General features: G+C 27.1%; 1 protein-coding gene across 3 annotated transcripts in view; it reads right to left on the reverse strand.

Annotated features, from left to right (window-relative positions):
- LOC100199204 (fibroblast growth factor receptor 3) overlaps nt 1–23,983 on the reverse strand; it is a 170,052-nt gene that overhangs the window by 16,857 nt on the left and 129,212 nt on the right. For 2 of the 3 annotated variants that reach the window (XM_065806068.1, XM_065806069.1), the window contains exons 19-22: nt 17,795–18,283; nt 15,910–16,404; nt 15,666–15,701; nt 1,356–1,835 (exon numbers count right to left, since the gene is read on the reverse strand). In XM_065806068.1, the coding sequence (XP_065662140.1) occupies nt 1,356–1,835; nt 15,666–15,701; nt 15,910–16,404; nt 17,795–18,283 (1,500 nt within the window). The remainder of the gene's footprint in view (nt 1–1,355; nt 1,836–15,665; nt 15,702–15,909; nt 16,405–17,794; nt 18,284–23,983) is intronic. The other variant, XM_065806071.1, reaches the window with a different exon arrangement.

Raw genomic sequence — 23,983 nt, forward strand, 5'->3', positions numbered from 1 at the left:
GAATTATAATAGGACTAGTGATTTAGAATGTTGCAAAAGTTATTTTTTTAAAGAACAAAAAAGTTTTAAAACAAAAATAAAATATACTTGTAAAAAAAAAAAACATTTGATAATGGTACATTTTATGATTTGAAATATTTAAATAACATTTTTTAATTTAGTCAAAAAAATATTTAGAATTAAAAAACAAAACAAATTTTTTTTAATTTTGCAAAGAGCAAAAAATATCAATCAAAATAACCTTTAATATTTTAAATTTTATTTTAATTGTATCTTATCATTTAAAATTTTTTTAAAATACTTTAAAAACACTTGAATGACATCTCACAACAAGTTTTAGAGCAAACCATAAAACTTATGAAGTATGTAACAAATTTATATTTTTAAATCAATAAAATAATTTGAAGCTATTATTACATTAAATAGTCATACTAAATTAGATATAAAATTAAATAATCATACAAAATCAAAATAAGTTTTACTTAGTCATCTAAATTATAATAAATTAAATAATCATAACTTATAATTTATTTAATCAAAAGATTTAGTCTATAGTTTATATATTTAGTAATCAATCATATCAAAGTTTACAACATAAATTAAAGCCAAAAACAAAAAAAGATCAATGATCAAAGGCATCTGTTCAATGTCTATTGTTTTTCAATGTTTCAAAAAGATTAAATAAGTTAATTTAACTATTATTTTATTTCAAAATCTATTTCAGTCATTAAAATTGAGTTTGATAATAAAATAGATTCAGGATAATCTATTACACTTAACTAAGTTTTTCATATTTTTATTTTTTCCATTTTAATTTAATTTGATCAGTTGTGTTCCTAAACATAACTAAAAAAAGTTTTTTTTTTGTATTCAAATTTAAACAATGAGTTTACCATTAAAAGTTTACAAGCTCCACACCAGAAATCAAACTTACAAGCTCCTTTAAAGTTTACAAGCTGTTTAAACACCACAGGGGTACTCATTTTAAATCAGTTCTTTAAATTTTTTATGATATTGTTTTGGATATATAATCAATAAATAAAAAATATCTGTATATAATCAAAATAATCTGAAATATAATCAAAAAATAAAAAATAAAACAAACTTTGTCTGTAGATAAATCTTATTGCTAAATAATGTGTCATATGTCATCCCCACCATGCCCCTGGTAGTACAGCACTCAACTTGTTTCTTGTTTGTCAAGGTTCATGTTTTGGAGTTACAAAGTTGAGAGAGGTTTGTAACCACAACTAAAGTAGCCTCTTTAACTGTAGTGGCCTTCATAGCCTTGAGGAGGTGAATTTAAAAAAATGTAAAACGAAAACATATTCAAAAAAAGTCAATAAAATTTTTACCCATTTTCCCATTGATGATCAAAATATTTTTAATGAAACCATTTTGAGAATCATGCCAATGATCAGAAGCATAAACTTTCATATTTTTAAAATCTTTAGCATCAGAATTTTCAACTTTATAAATATTGAATCCATTTAAATCAACAGACCACCAGTATTTATTTTTGGAAAAACTTTGACATATTTTAACAGTTGACCATTCACCTAATGTGAGAGGAGCTGTTTCTATATAGTATGTAGTATTACCATTTATTGCAGAAAAAATAACAAGTTTCCCAGACCCATTTTCATGAAACCAAACACCTTGATTTATATCATCAAAGTCTTTTTCCAATGTTAAACTAAGAACATATTTTAAACCTTTAGTATAAGTGATCGGTTTCACAGAAAAAAGTATTGCATAAACCTTCATCAAAACATTAAGTGTTCCAAGTAAATAATTGGGATTCAAATTTAATTCTTTTTTTGAGTCAATATAATCTAAATAAAAATACTCATATCAATGAAGTTTAATTCAGAAAAAAAAATCAATTCTTTTTATCAAAAAATTTGCTAACAGGGTCGGCGCTATTTGACATCCTATGCAAAAAAATTCTAACAAAAACCCCTCCCGCCCATATATTACTACTCTGCAAATTTTAATAAGTGTAATTCAGAAATAAAATATTTTAATTTGAAAGTGCGAAAACATAAATATCAATTTTATTTAAAATGGCATAAAAATTATAAAATGGTGGACCTATTTAAGTACTTAATATTTATTTTTGACAATTTAAGCTTTCAGCCACTCACCTTTTATTTACAAGATTATAAATATTTCAGACAGGAAAAAGCGGGATTTTATGTAATTGAAAGAATATAGGTAACAATTAAAAGAATTAATGAAAACTATTTTCAAATTTAAATTGCACCAAAATAATAATAATTAACCTAGCTTATTACAAGAAATAATATAGAGTAATAGTCTAGAATCAAGAGTAAAAATTGAAAACTTGGAATATAAATATAGTTACAAAGAATAAAAAAACTTGTTTCTAATTTGATGGTTAAATTATTAAAGAACTTGAATTTCAGAAGCTAGAAAGTTAATTTGCATTTTGAAAATATGTAATAATAAAAATAAAAGCATATTAAAATAAGTAATAAAAAAGCACGCAAAAAATAATTAAATTTTAATTTTTCGGGCCTTTTTTCTTGCAAATGTTTTTACAATTTCTTTCAAGTTTAATATTGATGATTCCTTGTGTTCTATTGAAATTATTGATAATCCCATCAGTCTTTCTTGAACCATAGTCGACCTCAAATAATTTTTAATTTCAAAAAATTTTGCTTAACACTTGCAACGAACACAGGAAGTGTTAATAGTATTCTTAAAGAAATACATATATATTTTTATTTGTCCATTAAATGCTGTTAATTGATAAAAGTTAGTACTTCATGTGGTTTTATTTGTTGTGGGAGTCTTGATCTACTGCAGTAATATCTTTTTGAGAACCATTAGTTAAAATTTCTTCTAGATTTCTACATTTTTTCAATACATCTGCTGAAGATTTTGAACTTTTAGAATAAATATCATGAAGGAAACCAAATATATTATTATATTGTTGCAGTTGTTCAAACCTTTCCACAATAGACTGTATAGCAGGGTCTAAAACTTTAAAATAAAATTCAACCTAAAATTTTTCTTTTGGGTCTTGCAACGCTTCATCTTGTGTTTCATAATTGAACTTCTCCTGAGTTGTTCTTCTTCAAAATTTGTTACTGTTTCCAGTTCTTTTGCAATTTCAGCAGCATAAACAATAATTCTTTGAAAGCCTTCATCATTTCTCATTTTTACAAGTTTGTTTTTAGTAATATTTATTTGTTATGTAGCTACATTCAAATCAACATTCTTTTTTGTAATATTTTATCAGAAATATTAACTTCGAAAAGAATGCCATAACATGAAACAAGGGCTACCATGAACTTGAATTTGCAAATAAAATCTGCAAGCCCTTTGGCCTCATTTCAGGAAGAATTTCTTACTGATGTATTTTGTAATCTTGGATCCTCAAATATTTGCATTATAGCATTGTAAATTTTACCGAGATTGTATCGTATTAGTTTTAAAGCATTAATGTCGCTTTCCCATCTTGTATCACTTAATGACTTGACAGTAAAATCTGGAAAATAGCTACGAAGAACTTGCCAAAGAGGTGATCCCAAAAAATAATTATAAATCTGTTGCACCACACCGAAAAAACTTACTGCATCTAAGCTACACTTGCATGCATAATTCACAACTAAATTTAGTGAATGTGGGCTGCATGGAATAAAAAACACCCAAGGATTTATATCCAAAAATTTTCTTTTTACCCCATTCTCCTTACCCTTCATGTTGCTTCCGTTATTGTATCCTTGTCCACAGAGATTTTTAATTGGTAAATAAAAATTTTCCAACTGTTCAATTAATGTTTTTGCCAAAAAAGCACCTGTAGATTTCTCCACAGGTATGAATCCTGATGTGATGTTGGTGATTCTAAATCAGCAAAACAAATTATTATTTTCATTTGTTTTGTATGGCTATTATCTGGAGTGCAGTCTAAAATTATAGAATAATATTTAGTAAGTTTTACTCTAGTCAAGTTATTATCTTTTATAGCATTTGCTAATACTTGTATTAATTCATTTTGAATTTCTTGTCCAAGATAATGAGCAGATTGAATTTATTGTTTTTTAATTTTTGTTTATATGATCAATGTTTTTTTCTGTAGATAAATGTATATCAAGTTCTTTCTACTTTTTAAAATTAACGAGACCTGAACTTCATGAGAAAAAAGAAGTGCTCCAATATTCTTCCAATCATTTAAACCTAAACCTTCTAAAGCCAGCAAACTACTTTTGCTTTTAACAAATAATTTACAGTATAAACAAAAAACTACATTTTTTGAAACTGAATATATAAGTCAAGAATGAGAGACTTCTTCTCCATTTGGTAATGTCCGCTTGTAATAGAGTGATGAAAATTTTCTTTTCTGTTTATTTCAATCTCATGAAAGGTTATATTTTTCAATTTGTTGCGGTCTATTTCGTATAAAAAATTGCCAAAAACTGTCACTAAAATGAGTAGACCAATTTGCAGGGTCATTTTAATCTACAGATAATAATAAGCTAATTTGGGTTTCAGTTTCAATTTTTGAAACTGAAACCCAATTCCTTGAATCATTAACAGCAGGAGTTGGTTCAGGTAGATAAATTTGGTTTTCATTAATATTTACAATTTCATTTTGTTGACATGATATATTGGCATTGTTAACAGTTTTATTGTCAACTATCGCTTTAGATTTTTTGCTCACACCGCTAATGCCTTCAGTAGCAGAATCAGTACCTTTAGAATGTGTTTCTGCACAAAAATATTTCGAAATAGCTCCTCTTGGACTTTAACTTTCTTTATTTTTCTTTACTGATAGTCTCTTTTTCTCAGATATGGTTAAAAACGTAAGAAATGTGTAATATTTACTTATTACTTGGTAGCGCAAAATAGTAAAATTGAAGTAATACATTAGCTTTTAAATCAAAGAGAATATTGTCAGTTAAATACTTAATATAAATAAAATATAATAATCAATCACTAAACAGTTAACTCTTTTGCTACCAAAAATCTTTTGCTAACAAAAATCTTTTTGCTGTGACCGTACCATTTTTTTGAATAAAATTTGGATGACATAATATTTACAACTAATTAAAACTCCAATAGTATATCTTTTTAAAAGCATAACAAACTATATATCAATAGAAAGCTAAACAAATGAACTTTTTAATTAAATAAGTTTTTAACATGCATCATTGAAAAATAAGAAATGCAAAGTGCAATGCAAAGTACAAAAGTAATTCAAAAGACCAATGTATAAAAACTATTGCTTTTATAAATAGTGGCTAAAACATAAAGTCCAAAGCTAAACTCATTTAATGCATAAAAAAAACGTTTTTCTTCAAAAGACCTTTATAATTACTTAGCTAAATACTCATACGCTTCCTTAAGTTAAATTTTACAGCGTTTAACGATGCTTTATTTTACTAGTTATAAACTAAATTTAAAGAAATTTTTTTATCAAGGGTTAGAGAGAAATTTTTTTATCAAGGGATTTTTTAACTTTGTAAAGTGATAACTAATTATAATTACACATTATAACTCATATTCGCACTTGATTATGTAGAGAACTAATTAAACTCTAATAAAAAATAAATTTTGTGTTTAGAATGAAAATTTATGCCCAAAATAGGATAAATTGTGAAGCATAATCGAAAGCCACTACCAGCAACATGTGGTCATAATAAAAAAAAAATCAAAAGCCACCATCAGGATTACTCAGGATTTATTAACTTTGTCAAGTGATAGCTAATTATAATTACACATTATGGCTCATATTTGTGCTTGATTATGTAGGGGACTAATTAAACTTTAAGAAAAAACAAACTATATGTGTCTAGAATAAAAATTATGCACAAAGCAGGATAAATTGTAAAAAATAATTGAAAGCTGCTAACAGCGGCCTGCGGTCATAATAAAAAAAATCAAAAGCCACTATCAGTGGCTTGGGTAGGGAAAGGGTTAAATTGATATTTATTCAAAGAATCAGAGACAGACAGAAGACGTATCTAGTATTCTGTTAACCAAACGCAAGGGAATGAATGTGATGTGACTGATTGAATATGAGGGCGATCGAGGGAACAGGAGAAATAGCAAACAGATAATATACAATTTTGTTTGTTGTGTTTATAATTTAAAAAGAAAATATTTGATTTATTTGGAAAATACAACTCAAGTTGTTTATTATCTCTCATTTTATTAATATAAACACAGACAAGATTCAAGAAGCCACTATCTAATAACATAACAACAAGATTCAAGGAGCCACTATCTAATAACATAACAACACTGCATGTTGTCTTTGCCTATAACCTGCAAGTGCTACGCTAATTTGCCTTGCAGTTTATGCTTAACTACTGGATATGGAAAATTTCTCATTGTTATATATATTATAAAACTACAATTTTACTTGAGTTAGATTTTTATATTTTATAGGCAGTTGCCTAGTTTGCCTAGTGCCTAGCGCCGGGCCTGTTTGCTAATTTATTTTAAACCAGATAATATAATAACTAATATTAAATAATAATTATAGCAGTAACTACTATCAACTACTTTTTGTTTTATTTTAAATATTTTAAAAATATCTATATTTTAAACCAAATATAGATATTTATATCTATATTAATATACAAACAATCAAATTAAAACTTAGAAATAGGATAAATATCTAACCAATAGTCATATATATTATATATAATTGGAATTTAATATATTTAATTTACATTTTCTTTACCTTAACTTTATATAATAACATTTACCTGGAACTTTAATATAAAAAATGTAAAACATATAAAGAAAAGACAAACTAAAATTCTTGCTTAACAAATTTGCCAACAAGACTATATAGGTGGAAAGTTACTAAAAGGTAAAGGAGAGTTAAAGACCAAGAACAAAAATTGATTTAAAAAACTGTAAATTGTATGAGTTAGGAAAGCATGAAACACAAGTAAGGAAAATATGCAGCTGAGAATAAATTCCAAAGCATTATTATTCATGGAACAAAACTAGATAAATAAAAGTTTTTGGAGTAAGAAGGAACAGATACAGTAAAAAGATGCAGCTTATGTGAGTAAAAGTCAACTAATATTTGGCTTTAGTTGATGGAACAAGAAATAACACTTTAATTGAGGTATAGATTGAGATATATCTATATCTATCTATACACGTAACAAACTTTAAAAGGAGTTGCACTTAAACCAGTATATACTTTGCCATTGTATACAGGTTTATTAGAACATACTGTTGCTTGGTATACAATGTTACTAGATAGACATTTGTCAATTAGAATGACGTTTGCTGCTCAATCGGAAGGCAGGTTTATGAAAGCAATTGCAGATAATTTTATTATAATTATTTCTACTGTGATAATTTAAATATTTATATTGTGAGAATGAATTATGTTTTTGATGTTTGGCATTAAAGAAAAGATCTTAATTGAGTTTACATTTAATAAATTGTACAGGCTGTGATTGACAGGGAAATGATGCTCAACTAGGGTTCAAAAACATTTACATTTTGACAGAGTGATATTTTGTAAAATTGTGGGTTGTTTTATATGATATTGCACTTGTGCCTTTTTCTTTGGATTGGTTTTATGTTTGGTATATAAGCGTACAATTGTATCCAGATATTTTCAATGTATCTTCTAAAGCAGGAATGGAATTCTTAACAATAACTTAACTTGATGATGTAGCAGACAATCTTAACTCAATGGATTGTGGCAAACTTTTTATAATGATAGGTGGATGGTTGGAATCAGCATGTATACAATTAAGGGTACTATCCAGTTTACTAGTAGGTTCAGGGTTGGCAAAAACCCGGTTTTTTTTTTTTAAAAACCCAACCCAAATTTTTAAAAGGGTTTTTAAGGGTTTTATTTTTATTTTACATCTGTTAAATTTTTTTTTGTTGTTGTTTAATGATATCAAAAATTAGTATATTTTTCTACTTTATTTAAAAATATATTTAAAATATATTTTACATAACTATTTAATTACATGTTATTTAATAATTTATAAAAAGAAGTTTACAAGTTATTTTGAAAAAGATTTGTAAACATAATTTAAAATTGTAATAGAAAAAATTTCACGTTTAATTTATATGTATTGATTTATTTTAAACTTGTTTCTCAGGGCATTGGCTTTGATCAAAAAGGTTTGTGTTTTGGAGTTAAAGAGTTGAGAGAGGGTTGTGACCACAATAAGGTAGCCTCCTCAACTGTAGTGGCCTTTTCAGCCTTGGTAGATAAATAACATAAAAGATAAAAAATTCGCAATCTACAAATATTCAAATAAAAATTATGATAATGTATTTCCAAATAATGATTAAAATATTTGTAAATCTACTCTGTTATTGTTGGTTATAATAGTTAATAATAATTTATTTAATAATATAATAGTTATAATGGTAATGTTGGTTATAATAGTTCATAAAATTATAAAATATTTTAAAAAAAACCCAATTTTTTTAAAAAATATTTTATAATTTGCCCGGGTTTTATTGGGTTTTTTTAAGCGGATTTTATTGGGTTTTTTTAAGCGGATTTTATTGGGTTTTATTGGGCAAGTTTTTTTGGGCGTGTTTTTTAATGCCAACCCAAGGTTGAAATGAATTGTCAAAAAAATTTAGGGTTACATCAGGATAATTTATGATTTTCAGATTGCAACTTATAGATATGATAAAGTTTTGAATTTTAAAAAACTTGCGCAAAAAGTTTTTTAATTTTTTTTATTTGTTGTCCACTTTTATTTTAAAAAATAGTCAAACTGTCAACTCTATAAATTGCAAAAATATTTGAAATCTTTATTTTCATCTTGAAGATTTTTGTTTTTTTATGGAACTTTTTTGCAACTAGTCGCCGTAAGCACTGTATCTTGTGATGAGATACAGTCAAATGTTTAACAACACTAGCTTGCTTGCAAATAGATATGATTAATCATATTTTATCTTCACAAACTATGTACAAATATTGCAATGAAAACATTAAAAGTGTGCATTTCATTTATATACAATCAGAATATTTAATTTTGATGAAAAATACTCTTAAGGAACGATTGAATGCTGCAAATACCATACCTGGAAATCATCAAAAGGTAAAAAAATATGTATTTAATATACCTTGTATTATCTTTAAAAAACATGTTTAATTTTTATTGATAAACTCAAATAGATTTTTTGTTTGAGTGGAATCATTATCAAAAACATTTCTATTTATTTTGGGCTCACAATTTCCTTTTAATGCCTTTAAAAAAACATGTTTAACAAAATAAGTAAAAGTTTGGTTTTGTTTACCTTGATAAGCGCAAAGATATGCAGTGTCTTTGAAAACATCCAGACAACAATTGTAAACGTATGTAGATCTCAAAGGCCAAGCATGTGACTATTGGAGCCTTTATGAATTAAAAGAAGATAGCCATCAACACTAAGATCACAAGATAAGACTGCTGAACTCAAATTAGTCTCGCAAAAAGCAAGTAGGTCTGGTGAACTTTGCAAGAGATAAGACACAACAGAAGAAAGGTTACTTCGAAGACCATGAATATTTGTGAATTTAAAGAACTTGGTGATGGTTTTTGTGTTTTATAGTTTTATTATATATATATCAACCCTCGGAATTAAGGTCAGCATTTTGCAATGCCAACCTTAAAGTGTTTGAGGTCAGCAAAAAATTGCCGACCTAATTTTTATGCTTTTTGGTAACCCCTTTGTATCAAACTTTTTTTGCCGACCTTATGTCGACCTCTAACAGTTTGAGGTAGAAAATTTTTTGTAAATTTTTGTGAGTACATATAATGCTGGCCTTATATATTGAATCCCAACAAATCTTCTGGATAAAGCACACCCTTCATTAATTGTTGCTGTCAAAACTGTAACTACTATTAGTAGTTTATGAGACTCTAATGCAGTCTTTATTTTTTTATTTTTAAATGCAGTTTCCACAAATACCAACAGAAAAAAGGTCCAAAAAAAAATTGAATGTTCAAACTTTTTTTTTTAAAACAACAACTGCAATGATAAATCTAAAACTTTCATAAAAGTATATTTTGTACAATGTTTTGAAAATTACAAATTGACTCAATTTATACAAATAATAAATGAAGAATTAATGGATAATTAACGAATTACATTGAATGTTTTCTTTCCATATGCATTTTTTTTATGTAATGAGGATCTGCGTAGTCTATTCCAATTAGGATTGGGATAAATGGTCTTAAGGCCACACAAACGCAATTTTTCTTAAATGTTTCTATACTTTTTAATTTTTTATTCCAATTTACTGCCCTCAAATTTTTAGTCCAAATTTTACCAACATTGTTTGAATTGTATCAGTATGATTATGCAAAACTCTGACGGTCACTTACTGTGGTTTACAATTTACTTAAAGTTTACTTGGAATGTTGTTATTTACATATATCTTTGTGCTTATGTCATCCAACATGACATTAACCCACTATCATTTTTTAGGATAACTGAAAGAGTTTTAAGCAATACGTAAATTTTAAAATTATTCTTTGGCTTAGTTTCAGTGGACATTATATTTTTTTCTTTTTAATTTGCTCTCCTTATGCGCTTGTCTTAACGAGTTCTTATGTTATTTTTGAATTTTTATTGTCTAGGTTCATGTAGCAATTTGCATGTGTTTTTGCTACATGCATCTTTTTTTTGCTACTTTGCATCTGTTTATGCTACATATTTTTGTTCTGGCACAAAGTGTTTGTTCCTGTTATGGTTTCTTTCTTGGCAACGATAACAACGTACTTGGCAACAATAGTTGATTTGCTACTTTTTATCTGTCCTTAAAGTTATTTGAATTGATCACAATTTCATAATACATGATTTATCTTATAAACTAAACCTTGGCCAAAGAACATGTTCTTTTCCATATTTCCAGTTTCTTCAAAATACAATTGATCAGTTTTTTGTTTATAACAGTTAATGCAATTAAAAAATCGAGTTCAAAGATGCTTGCTGTTATAGTCAATAACACATTTCAGTAACTGGCCTCTATAACCAGGGTGATCAGGGTTTCTTTTGTACCTAGCCCATTGAGCACTAAAAATTGAATGCAAGGCTTCTGTTGATTGCTCACTAAAAATCTCCAATGTTAAACCTTTTAAAGTAATAAATTTAGGAACATGGTAGAACATTGCATGGGCTTTTGGGGTGACTGAAACTGGGAGTTGAAGATATGAGTTCTTAAAGTCTTTGATATGTTGAACATATGCAGTATTTAATGTCCTTCCAAAACTTCCAAAGTTCTTGATATGCACTGATATTTAATGTCCTTCCAAAACTTCCAAAGTTCTTGATATGCACTGAGCTCTGGAGGGAACTGGAGTAGTAGTTAAAGCTTTACCACTTTCTCTGCTCTACCTAATTGTACCCTGTGGAGAGATTACTTTTTGAGTTATTACAGAGGATGCAAATTTTTCAGAAGTTCTGGAATCAGTTGCTGTCATTTTCTTTAAGTTTTCAAACTTGGTGGCTTGTGAACAATCATGTGTTATTCCTCTTTTGACTAGACTGAGACAGTTTGAGCATAGTTTATCAAAGCTACTTGATGGTTCTTTCAAATCTTGATCTTGAACTCTATCATTCTTAAAATCAATGGAATTTCCAGAAAAATTATCTCGTATTCTTTCCTTGATGAAATCAGAAATATGCCTGTCACATTTTGAAAAATAAAAAAAGCGTACAGATTGCCGACAATCTTAATGAGTTTTTCTTTTGTATGGCATTTCAGTGGCTTTTCCCGGAAAATAAGAAACATTTGTTTTCACAGTTTTAAATAGTAGGAAAAACTTGGTCAAAGCAATAAAAGATTTTAGAAGTTACTTCAATACAAGAAAAAAAGTACAACAAGGTTATACATATTTTAATTATATAAAAAAACTTGAATCTAGCATTAATTTTGAAATTATTTTATAAATCACCAATTATATTTGAATTTGAAAATCTAAAGTAATTTTTTCAATATGATAAAAAGTTTTTATTATATCCAATATTTGGTCAATCATTTTAAACAAAAACAACAAAGCAAACCTGTAGGTTTAACAACTAAAATATAAAGAGGTTTTTATGTGTTTTAAATTCAGAGCAATTAGAAAAAATGCCTCTAACTATGTGTTTTCTGCCCCATATTTTATACAAACTTGAACAAAAAAAGCACTCTTTTTGCAGAAAAAGTACACACAAATGTGATGTCTAACAGCCATAAAATCCCATATCCACTAGTCACATAATGTTGTTACTAAATTAGTTATTTGATGTAACTTTGAATCCTAAAAAAGCATTAAAACCACAAAAAGCTGCTATATTTTGGCCGTTTTTTTAAAGGTGAGAATTCTACTTTAAGAGCTATATCTTTGCACAGATAAAAGATATCTTGCTTTTATTTTTTCGCCTGAAAGATACATGTCAAAGCTTCATTCTATTAAATTTTGAAACTTCCATAGTTGATAATAAGGTTAAAATAAAAACGTTAGGCATTCGTTGTCTCTTTTTAAAGAGGCTTTTAGTGCCATACCCTATACTTTAGGTCCCTGTACACAAACCACAAGTGTTAAAGAAAAACATATATGTAAAGAGTTTTTGATATTTTTTAAAAACTCCATAACCCAAAAGTGAAAAAAACAAACAAAATAGATTTACAACAGGGCTCCAAGTGCAATCAGTAGCGCAAAGTGCTATAAAAGCTTAAATGTGTTTTTCTCCTTTGGCTTTAGAGATTAGATTTTAATTTTTACATCTGGTGATACCTGAGACCTTGCAGATTAATGCCCCATTGGTTGTTTTTTTTTGGATAGGTGTGATTGGGAAGGATAGTATTTAAACTTTTTACAGTAAGTACGTAGAGCATATGAATTTTAAATGTGTTTGCCCTAATAACATAATGCCAATTTGTATATTTTTTTTATTTAGGTTCCAAACTTTGACCTCAAGAACTGAGGTTTTGGGTAAAAAACACAATAAGCTGTTTGCCACTACTTTTTACTGGTCATTTTAGTTGACTTGAAAATATCTTCAATCAAATTTTTCAAAATTACTAAGTAGACACCTAGTTCAATCCCTAATTACCACTAAGACATCTAGTTAGTCATTTTAGCTTAAAAATATATAATTTTAAAATTTGCAAAGGTTTTTTTTTGGCTATATTTTACTGCATTATCTTGTGATGTTATAAAAATTTTAATATATCATATGAAAAAACTTATGAAAAATTATTCATAAGTTGCTGCATTTGAAATTGTTGCTGAAACATTTGAAATTTTTGCTGAAACATTTGAATTTGCTACATTTGAAATGCTGCATTTGAGTTAACATTAAATCTACAAAACACATTGTTTATAAATTATTATTAACTAAGAGTTCTTTAGCAATGCCTAAAGTAACATGTAAAAATAGTCAAAGTTGCAAACTAAGCGTTATGATTGGTTTAGAAAGAGAGTTTTTAGATTCTGAGTTACTCACATCAAGATTTTATACTTGATAAAATACAGTGAGCTTCTGAGCAAATGCAAAACATAAAGATTCATTCAAAAATGATTTTTTTTAAAGAGAAAAAAAACTTAACTTCATGTGTAACCTGAAGTTCAACTTGTTTCACTGCGCAGTGAAATGTAAATGGAAAAATATAAAGTTTTACTGCCCAGTGAAATACAAATGCAAAACATAAAGATTTATTCAAAAAAATTTTCTTTAAAGAGAAAAAAACTTCATGTGAAGTTCATGTGAAAAAAACTTCATGTGAAGTTCAACTTGTTTCAAGGCTCAACTTGTTTCACTGCGCAGCAGCCTTGTTTGTCAAGGTTTGTGTTTAGAAGTTATAGAGTTGAGACAGGGTTATAATCACAATTAAGTAGCCTCCTCATCTGTAGTGGCCTTCAGGGCCTTGGGGAGGTAATTAATTAAAAAAAAAAAAAGTTAACTATATTTTTCAATTCTATTTAATTTTAACTAAATTCTGAGAAAGCTGTTTGATAAAGTGTGTGACAGTGTGACAGTTTCATGTGAGAAGACATGCACTTTGCTATATCAAATATTTACTTTTGCTTTTTCTTGTGAGAAGGCAAGTTTTCTTTTAAAATTAATATTTTTTAATATATTCAAAATTCAATTATTTATAAAGCTTGTATTTTTGTCATTGGAAAAGAAAAAAATTAAAAAATATCAAAGAGAAATTTGGAACAAAACATAGTATGCAAATGAGTAAAAAAAGTTTATTAAATTTTTAAAAGTCTTGATAGAAGTTCCAGAATGTCCTGTACGTGGATAGTCAATCTGAAAAATTATGAAAAAAATTACAAGAGTTCCTAATTTAGTTTAAGGACAAAAAAATACAGGATTGGTTTATAGCAACAACAATTGCTCACAGATAACTTCTTCCTGTTTTAAAATCTAAACAAAATTAGCTTTAGCTTTAGTATTTTCATGCAAATATCAAAAATTTTATCCTTGGTTCTGTTTTATTTCTTATCTACATTAATGATCTTCTTGACAACAGCATATTTAAAGCAGATCTATTTTTTGATGACTCAACTTTATATTCCTGTCTTGACAAAAGACTTCTCTTTTTGTTTGCTTAGAACAAGCAGCCGATCTTGAATTTGGCCTCACTTCTGGAAAAAATTGGGGCTTGCAGTGGCTTGTGAATTTAAACTCCAAAAAAACCTAGTTATTTACAGCAAAAAAAAAACCTTTTGAGTTAAATAACTGAGTTTATTTAGCAATACTTTTAACATTCATATATTGATGCATGGTAGCTCTCTCATTTAGTTCTCTTTTTTATGTGTTTTTGGATTATTGGTCAATACTGACCTCTCATGGAAACCATATAAATGATAGATTGCTAAATTGCATCTGGTAAGGTTGCTTCTCTTTATTGTGCTCACAATTATTTTACTCTAGATTCAATTCTCTACCTTTACAAACCTCATATAAACATACTTTACCTGACTAAAAAATATATACCCTTTTAAAAAGCTTATAAAAAGTACATGCAAAGCTGGACCTTATTAGTTGAATTTTTTTACAATGTTTTACAAATTACAGTTTCACTAATTTTATAAAAATTTAGATAATGAAACAATTGATAATAATATGCAGTAGTGTTGTAGTGGTAAAGCATTTAATTTGTAGCGAAGTTTCAAGTTTTATCTTAAAATTATCCGAGGTAGTATCATGCTGAACTTGTTTTTCTAAGCTGCAGAGATTTATTTAGTTTTAATGTTAAAGGGTAGAGAGAAAGGTATGACAACAATATTCATCAACTTAGCTACCTTACAACCATTTTCTATAAGGCCCCCTAAGCCTGCAGTTATATTGTTATAAACCTTTCTAAATCTTTAAACTCCAAAATGATAAACATTGATATCTCTGCAGCTTAAAGTACAACTAAAAAACTAGTACAGAATTAAATTTGAAACTTCTCACTTACAAGCTCAACCACATTACTACCGCAAAAGCTCTTTAAATTAAAAATAAGAATACCAAATCTTTGGTTACCTTAGGTAATTTTTGAGCATAATGTAACAATTTTTATTCACTAAACTTTTTTTCACTATTTTTTTTCTTGAATTAACCATGATTAAAATTTAGTTAGTTTAACTAAACATTTTTAATTTTGAAAAGAAAGATTTCTATATATATATATATATAAAAAAAAAAAAAGATTTAAATACCTGCTGGAAGAACTACAACAGGTTGCATTTCACTTTCTAACAAAATAAATAAAATAACTAATTTAAATTATGATAAAATACTGTAAAATAAATAATCTTGAATATCTGTTAAACATATTCTGATTATATTATTTCATATTATTTCATATTAATGGTTAGAAACTACCAAAATAAAAAGTTTAAAAAATTGTTTGAAATTTTCGATATTTTTAGTAAAAACTTTTTATTCAACATAAAAACTTACTTGAAATGCCATTAATTAAAAAAAAGTTTTTGATTAAACAATTTGCAGCATCAATTGCTGGATCTGATGCAAATACAGTGACATTACTAAAACTTTGAGATTGGTTGTTTATTTCAGAAAAAATAACTTCACCATTCACATTGATTCTGAACATATATACTAAGCCATTAAACATTTGGCTAACTATTACGTTTGAACATACATGTAATTCAACAGGTCTTGTGATGTAATATTGATTAAACTTGCTATTAGTTGGAATTCCAATTTGAAGTTTTCCATCACCATCTTTATGAAAAATGATGTAATGAATTCTATACCAGTTATTTTTATTTAAATTATTAGTGCCAATAGCAAAACTTATTACATTTTGATATAAAAATTCAAAGTTATTAGGACAAATTTCAATTGAAAAAAAATACTCATTATCAAGTTTTGGTATCTGTGCAATTATTTTTTCTTTAACTAATAAAGATGGAACATTTTCAACAAAGTACTCTAAAAATTAAAAAAAGTTATTTTAAGCAAAAAAAAGATAGTAAAAACAAATAGCATTAATAAATCTTTGATAAATTATAAAAAATAAATTATTTACGCCAAACTTTGTTTATCGTAAATAATTTAGGTTTAATCTTCAGTATTGAATGAGGATAGGAGTAATTTGTTTTTGTGTATGCATTTCAAAGTTGCATTGCATACCAATGTTTATGATTGTTATGTGGTGGTTTGATATTTAAATGAAATATAATGAAAAGTTCACAATTGTACCCAGGTTTTTTCAAAGCTTTACACGGGTTTATTAGAACTTACACCACCTTAATTCTGATAGTAATATTAACGTTTAATTTTGTAATTTATGGCTGATGATTGTCATTAGGCATGAAATTTAATGTTCCATAATACAAGTTTTTTTCTTTTTTGTTTTCAACTATAAATTGGTCTTTTTTTGTTTTTTACTTTTAACTATAAATTGGTCTGTTTTGAAAGTTACATATAACAATAATAAGTTTCAATAACATTCGATATTCTATAGGTCTAATTAACAACACTATATTAATAAAATGAAATCATGTGGATTTGGAAAAGATTCAAATGATGGCTGTCAGAAAATGCATTTTATTCAAAAAATCTTAAAAAAAATTATAAAGATTGAAGAAGAAGAAATTGAACATAATTTACAAAAAAATACTAATAGATCACAATTGATTACTCAAATGAAAATGGTGCAAATGAAAAGCAAGTTTATAAAGGCCATTTAAAAATATTGACAGTTGAGGATATGCATGAGTTTTATATTTCCAATATAATCACAATTCCATTTTATAAAATTGCCAGAGAAACAGCAACAAGGCAACACAACTAATAAAACAATTTGATATAGAAAAAACTGTAGAATCTACCGTTTTCAAGTTACTACCATTACATACCTATTTTAATTTTTGAAATTAGTTTAAATGATCAAATGAGCATCAATGTACAGACAGAAACTGTATCAGTTACAGAAAAGTTTCCATCATTATATTTCTTTTGATTTTTCATAATTTCTGTTTTTTAAGTAATTCTAAGTAGGTTTAACCAACTTTTTTTTTTCTGTTTTAAAAAGTCCACTCTCCAGTTCTTTGTCTCTAACTAAACAATTCAGGACAATATTTTATAAAAATGTCATGTATAATTAGATAGTTTTAGTATATGGCTTATTCTATACCATCAAAAAAATTTTTTTAATCTTTATCAACTGATGCACACATTTGCACACACACACACACACACACACACACACACACACACACACACACACACACACACACACACCATTCACTTAATAATAAAATATTTTTTATTTTGAAAAAATATTATTAATAAAATTCAAAAAACTTTGAACTCTTACCAGCTTTTCCATTGATGATAAGTAAGTCAGTAATTGAACCATTTTGAGCATCATACCAATAATCAGAGGCATATACTTTCATGTTTTTGAAATCTCTGGCATCAGAATTTTCCACTCTATGAATATACACTCCATTTAGATTAACAAAAAACCAATATTTATCTTTCATCAAACTTTGATGTATTTTTACAGAAGACCATTGGTTTAATTTAAGAGGAGGAGTTTCAACGCAGTAGTTAGCATTACCACTCACTGCAGCAAAAATAACAAGCTTTCCAGAACCATCTTCATGAAACCAAACACCTGGATTTCTATCACCATAACTACCAAAATTATGACCCAAAGTTAAATGAAGAATATTTTTCAAACCTTTAGTGTAGTTTGTTGGTTTGATTTTAAAAGACACAGTGTACACCTTCATCAAAACATTGAGTGTACTAAGTAATAAACCTTGCATTGGACTAAATTCTTCTCGATTGTAGATATAGTCTAAATAAAAATTATTTACTGTCTTATCACATTTAAACTAGCATTATGCAATGCAGAATTATGTACTTACTATAACCTTTCTGTTTTTTTGAGTAAAAAAATCTGTAACACTTCACTTAATAGTTTGACATAGGTATGTGTATATATACATATATATATATATATATATATATATATATATATATATATATATATATAGATATGTATAAATGTCATATCAAATCAATATCTATCAATTTATAATTAGACAAGAGTCTTAATTTATTTCTTCAAATATATTTCAATTTCAAAAAATAATAAAAAAAAACTTCTTTATAAAACTCATAAAAATTTAGAAAGAAACATTCGAATATCCAATTGCTGAAACTAATCGAATGAAAAATAAAAAGCGACAAGGAAAAGGAGGAAGTATGTTGAAAAGATTGCAAAAGAAAGAAGCGAAATTGAGAGGTTAACCAATCTATATCTGATATCGAACAGTCCTTTATATCTCTGCAGAGTTTTAAAAAAATTAGTTCAGCATTACCTGCCAATTTAAACTAAAGAAAATACCTTTTAAAAGAAGTTTGTAAGTGTGAAATTATACTATTTTCTGATATTTCAGAATCAGACTCTGACTATGCCCGTTTGGATGATGTTAATTGCAAAGATTTTGATTTTTATTTGCAAGGAAATACCAGTAGAATGGCTCCAGGTTGCAAAGATGTTGCTATTCAATAGAAAACAAAAGAGAAGGTATGACACATCATTTATATGTAAGAATTGTATTTTGTTTAATAAGGTTTTCAGTTTTTGTAAACAATTTTTGTTTTCTTTCAGAAACAAATTTGTCACATGTTGATGACCCTAGGAGAAGAACATTCACTTTTTAAACGTGAGCATAATAATTTAAACATGGGGAAGTCTAAGTTTTACAATCATTGCAGCCATTCATGTCAAGCTCGTAAATGATCTTCCCCACAATGTTTGCCTTTGCACATACCAAGAAAAATTTCAAGTTGTTAACAAGTACCTATCAAAAAAAATTAAATATTATGTCATATATAGTTAAAAGGTCTATGCATAATCAAAACCAATCTTGCACATTTTTAGAATATAAAGTGAACTGTGGGTTGGCAAAGTTAGATGAATATGTTTCTAATGTAATAGACTCATTTGGTGATGATTCAAATAGACCGCTTTTTGTTAACAACAAATGGTCCTCAAAAAATGCACAGAAAATATAATCTCGTATTGCTGTGTCAGCAATTGCAAGATTATATATGCTATGTGTATATAAAGCAACAACAAAGTGCATATTTTCATTTATGTTTTTTTCGTTTATATTATGCATATTTCATTTATACATATAAGTAAAATCGTAATTTCATTTGTAGTATGACAACAAAATTTAATGATTTTGTATTAACCTAGTTTTTTTTTTGGTATATTTATAAACTATCTATTCATCCATTTATATTTTTAATTTTTCTAAAATCAGATGATTTTCAGTGAAAATTACACCATAATGGAGCAAAGTGAAATTCAATCCGCTTAATGGGTTCATCAGCAACTAACAGAATTAACTGCTGCGGTTTGGAGTAAGAGCAATACACATTCCTATGCCGTTGTATCCAATCGTTTACTTCATGATAAGTATGCTGCTTTTTTCATTATCAAACAATTATTAAATCATTAAAAAGTTTGTATATTATACTTTTACACAGATGGTCCTTCATCACAATTTTAAAATTCATATGTCATGACAGCCATGAATAATTTGTACAAACTGTCATCTGCTCTTGTTGAGATTCATTGGTCATTTTTTGCAACATCACATGTAAAGGGGGCAGTTGATGGCATATGTGGAGAAATTAAAAGAATGATTTGGACAACAGTAAAATCTGCAAAACAATATTGTTGCAGTTTGGAAGATTTTGTGAGCGTTGCAATAGAAAAAAATATCAAAATTAATGTAAGTCATTATTTAGAGAAAAAACCTAAAAATGCAAGTTGTAGATATGAAACTTTTGGTAATTAAACTTTCATTAGTTTATATCATCTTGATTACAAATGAGTGTATTACCGCAAACCAAAGTGAGATCAATGAGACACTTCTCAAATATAAATTTAAAGTCAAGGGTATTCAATGTCACCATTCTTTTCTTTTTAATACTGATGGTGCTTTTATATCAATTTGTAACCAATCAGAAATGGTAAAAAGAATGGTTAAGAAACTATCATCTTCATTATTGATAAATGTGGTAAAATCTCCATCTGAAAGGTACAAATTTAATACTATTTCCCCAGTTATATTTGTCTTTAAAGAATTGTGTTCTGCTGGTAAAGCAAAGGCATACCTTGCTGAAGTATTAGGAATTGTAGATAATATGTCACATATTAAATTTCTTAAAGAACAAGACAAACTCATTTTTATATACCCATCTGTAGACAACTTCTCCTGGCAAGACTTGTGTGAGTTCAAACCATTAGTACCGCAATCACACTTAGATAATCATGGATGCATTATTATTATTAAGCCAAAGTGTTACAACTAAACTTATTGTTAAAAATTTGATATTATATCTTTTTTATCTTTAATATAATATATTAACTATATAATATGTTATTTATCTTTAATATAATATATTAAAATATCGTTTAATTAAACATGTGTTTAGTATAAATAGTATTGATATATATGCTATTTATGATAGTCACAATTGATTTATTTCCGAAAATACAATCCAAAAATGGCTAATGTTTGCGTGTTTGTAAGTTACTTTTTTTTGTCTGTGCATGATTTTGGTTTAAACAACGATTGTGGAGTAAAGATACATTGTAGAATGCTGTGACTTTTTATAATCTTTAAGAATCCTTGTATAATTACCTATAAAAAACAAACCATTTTCAGAAAAAATAGGGTTCATTTATTAATTTTTTTTTGTGTGTGCTTTTTTCTGTTTTGTGCGTGACTCCATTAAAAAATTGATTTATTCTATAATGAAGAAACCCTTTGGTACAATACTTTGTATAGAAAATATATACCTAGAAGTTATTTAAATAAAAGTTAGAGATTATAAATATAATTATTTTTAAAATAATAAAAAATTTTTAATTAAGTAATTAAGTAGTTAAAAGTTTTACTAAATTTAGTTAGCTGGTTTAAATTTTTTCAAGTTTTTCTTGTTGTTTTGGATATATATACAGATATTGGATTAAATTTTTTCACATGATTTTATATACATATTACTTTATCTACTTCAGACCTTAAAGTAAAAGTGATAAAGTCGGAGTGATCACTCCGTGCATGTGAAATGCACCTGTAAATGGCCTTTTAGATGCGACAAATAGTGGTCGCTAATTTTGTTAAGAGAGTAATAAATTGCGCTTGCCTGAAGAACTTACAAGGAAAAAAATTATATACTGATTTTACATTATTTTTAATAAAATATTTTTGCTGAAGTCAATTAAACAGTATAGCTTGCATATTGTTAAATAAAGTTATATTTTTTATAAAGTATGACACATAAATTAAAATTAAAAATCTCAGTTCAAGAGAGTCAATGATTCATTTCTTCTATTTGAAAGTTAAATTCAGCAAGAACTTTTTTTTTTTAAATTCCTGTTGAACTTTATTATATTATCTGCTTAATTGTACCCTGGTTAAGTTGAACCATTCGTACTGAGGACTTTTACTTTGAATTGCGTAAAAGTCTATGTAATAAATATCAACAGTAATAATCTAAAATATCAAAATTAAATATCAACAGTAATAAAATTTATCAAACTAAAACTTCACTTATAGCTTGGGGCTTGGGTTGCCAGATGACCAGCTTTTATAAAGTAAGTCCTTCGTAAATGCCGATAATCTGGCAACATTGCCAGACAGTAAAAATAAAAGCCGGTCATCAGGCAATTCACGTTGCAACACAGTAAAAAATTTATTTTTACAAGTTTTGTGCTTTATTCTCCTTCGCAAAATTTTTGTACAGCTTCGATCTCATTTTATTTATTAATGACTATAATAATTAAAATTGAAAAACATCAAATAATTCAAAGCATTTGAATTATTTGATGTTTTTTATTTAAATACTTTTGTGTCAAATATAATTTAAGAAACTAAATGTTTTGACTAATATCTTCAAATGGGTTAAGTTTATATTAAAATCTGTTTATTTAAAAAGTTGAAGTTAGATAAAGGAAATAAATTAGAACTATAACAGAAAAATTCAAAATATTCGTTAAGTTGGACAAAATATAAATCTCTTCAGAATATGAGTTAATGGGATTCCTATTGTTTATCATTATTTTTTATATGTATTGCTTATTGAAACTTTAGGAAGCCAGCTCACAAACAACAAAAGAAAAAATGTAACGCCACTAGTTTCATGCCTTTATGACCTGGTTTTTACTAATGTAACAGACGCATTTCTACAAATAAACTTCATTATATAAATTAATTATTTAAGTTTGTGTTTTGGAGTTATAGAGAGGGTTGAAACCACAACAGATTACAACGCCTCGGCAAGTTATTTACTTTTAAATTTTCATCCCAGTAAACATGAAAAATGTTTTAAACGTTATATAAACGTATTAATATGTACTAAAATGTACTATAGACATAATAAATATACCTTGTGTTTACTGTGATACTTTATCGATGTGAAATGACAGCTTATTTTGTATTTCTTTAGCCCTAAACTATAATTTTTTTGTAAAAACTGTTTAAATTGACATGAAATGTATTTAGTTATGAAATAAATTACTTTTGAAAAAATTGATACTTTTGAATTCTGGGAAAAAACAAGTAATTTTTGCTTTATCAATAAGGGCTAAACTGAGCACCTTTGATTTTAGTGAAAATGCCAAATACTGCTAAAAATCACCAAGAATGCAGGAAAACTGTTTGTTTTCTTTGTTTCAGTAAATGTCAGCTTGAGCTAACATCAAATCTAAAAGAAAGATGTCAGATTATACTGAAAAAGAATATTGACTTTAATGATGACCAAGTTCCACTTGGAATTTGTGCTAATATGTTGCTCTTGTTTAAGAAGAAAGGAAAGTGGCAAAGAAATCACATTCCCACTATTGTATAAGCTTGAGACTATAAAACTTTGACCAGAAACTCCAGACTCTCATTGTGACTGCTTGGTCTGTTCAATTGGAAAACTGAGAAACAATGGTCAAATGAAAATTAAATTGGCACAAAGTTCAGCAGTGAGAACACCTTCATCAACAGTAGAAAAAAGATGCTCAGATTGTTTTTCAATTATTGGCAGATTGTCTAACATCTGCACAAAAGACATTTTGAATATTAATCTTGTTGCTATTGTAATAAAGAATTCTTTGGCATCAAAAAGAGTTGCAGCTCTTGTTGTTTCAAATAAAGCTCTTTCGGCACATGAAACAGTTTGATTAAGTAAACTTTATGGCGGAACGATGCTTCCAGTAACACCAGGCATGGATTTATTTTTTTGCAGTTCAAATTATTGACAGGTTAATTTTTTAACATTTTGCCTTCATTATAGGTTCCCCATGCTCAAGTTATTCTAGGTGGTGATTTAAAAACCAATTTTAATTGTGCCTGTAATCAAACAGTCACTAAAAAATTTTTCAGCAAACAACAAGCTACTCCCATGCAACCAAATGTCAAGGTTTGATGTATATTACACATATCTTAACTGCAAAAGAGTAAGCATTATTGATCAGTTTATTTTG

Source organism: Hydra vulgaris, chromosome 09, assembly GCF_038396675.1.
Source record: "Hydra vulgaris chromosome 09, alternate assembly HydraT2T_AEP".
Lineage (NCBI taxonomy): Eukaryota > Metazoa > Cnidaria > Hydrozoa > Anthoathecata > Hydridae > Hydra > Hydra vulgaris.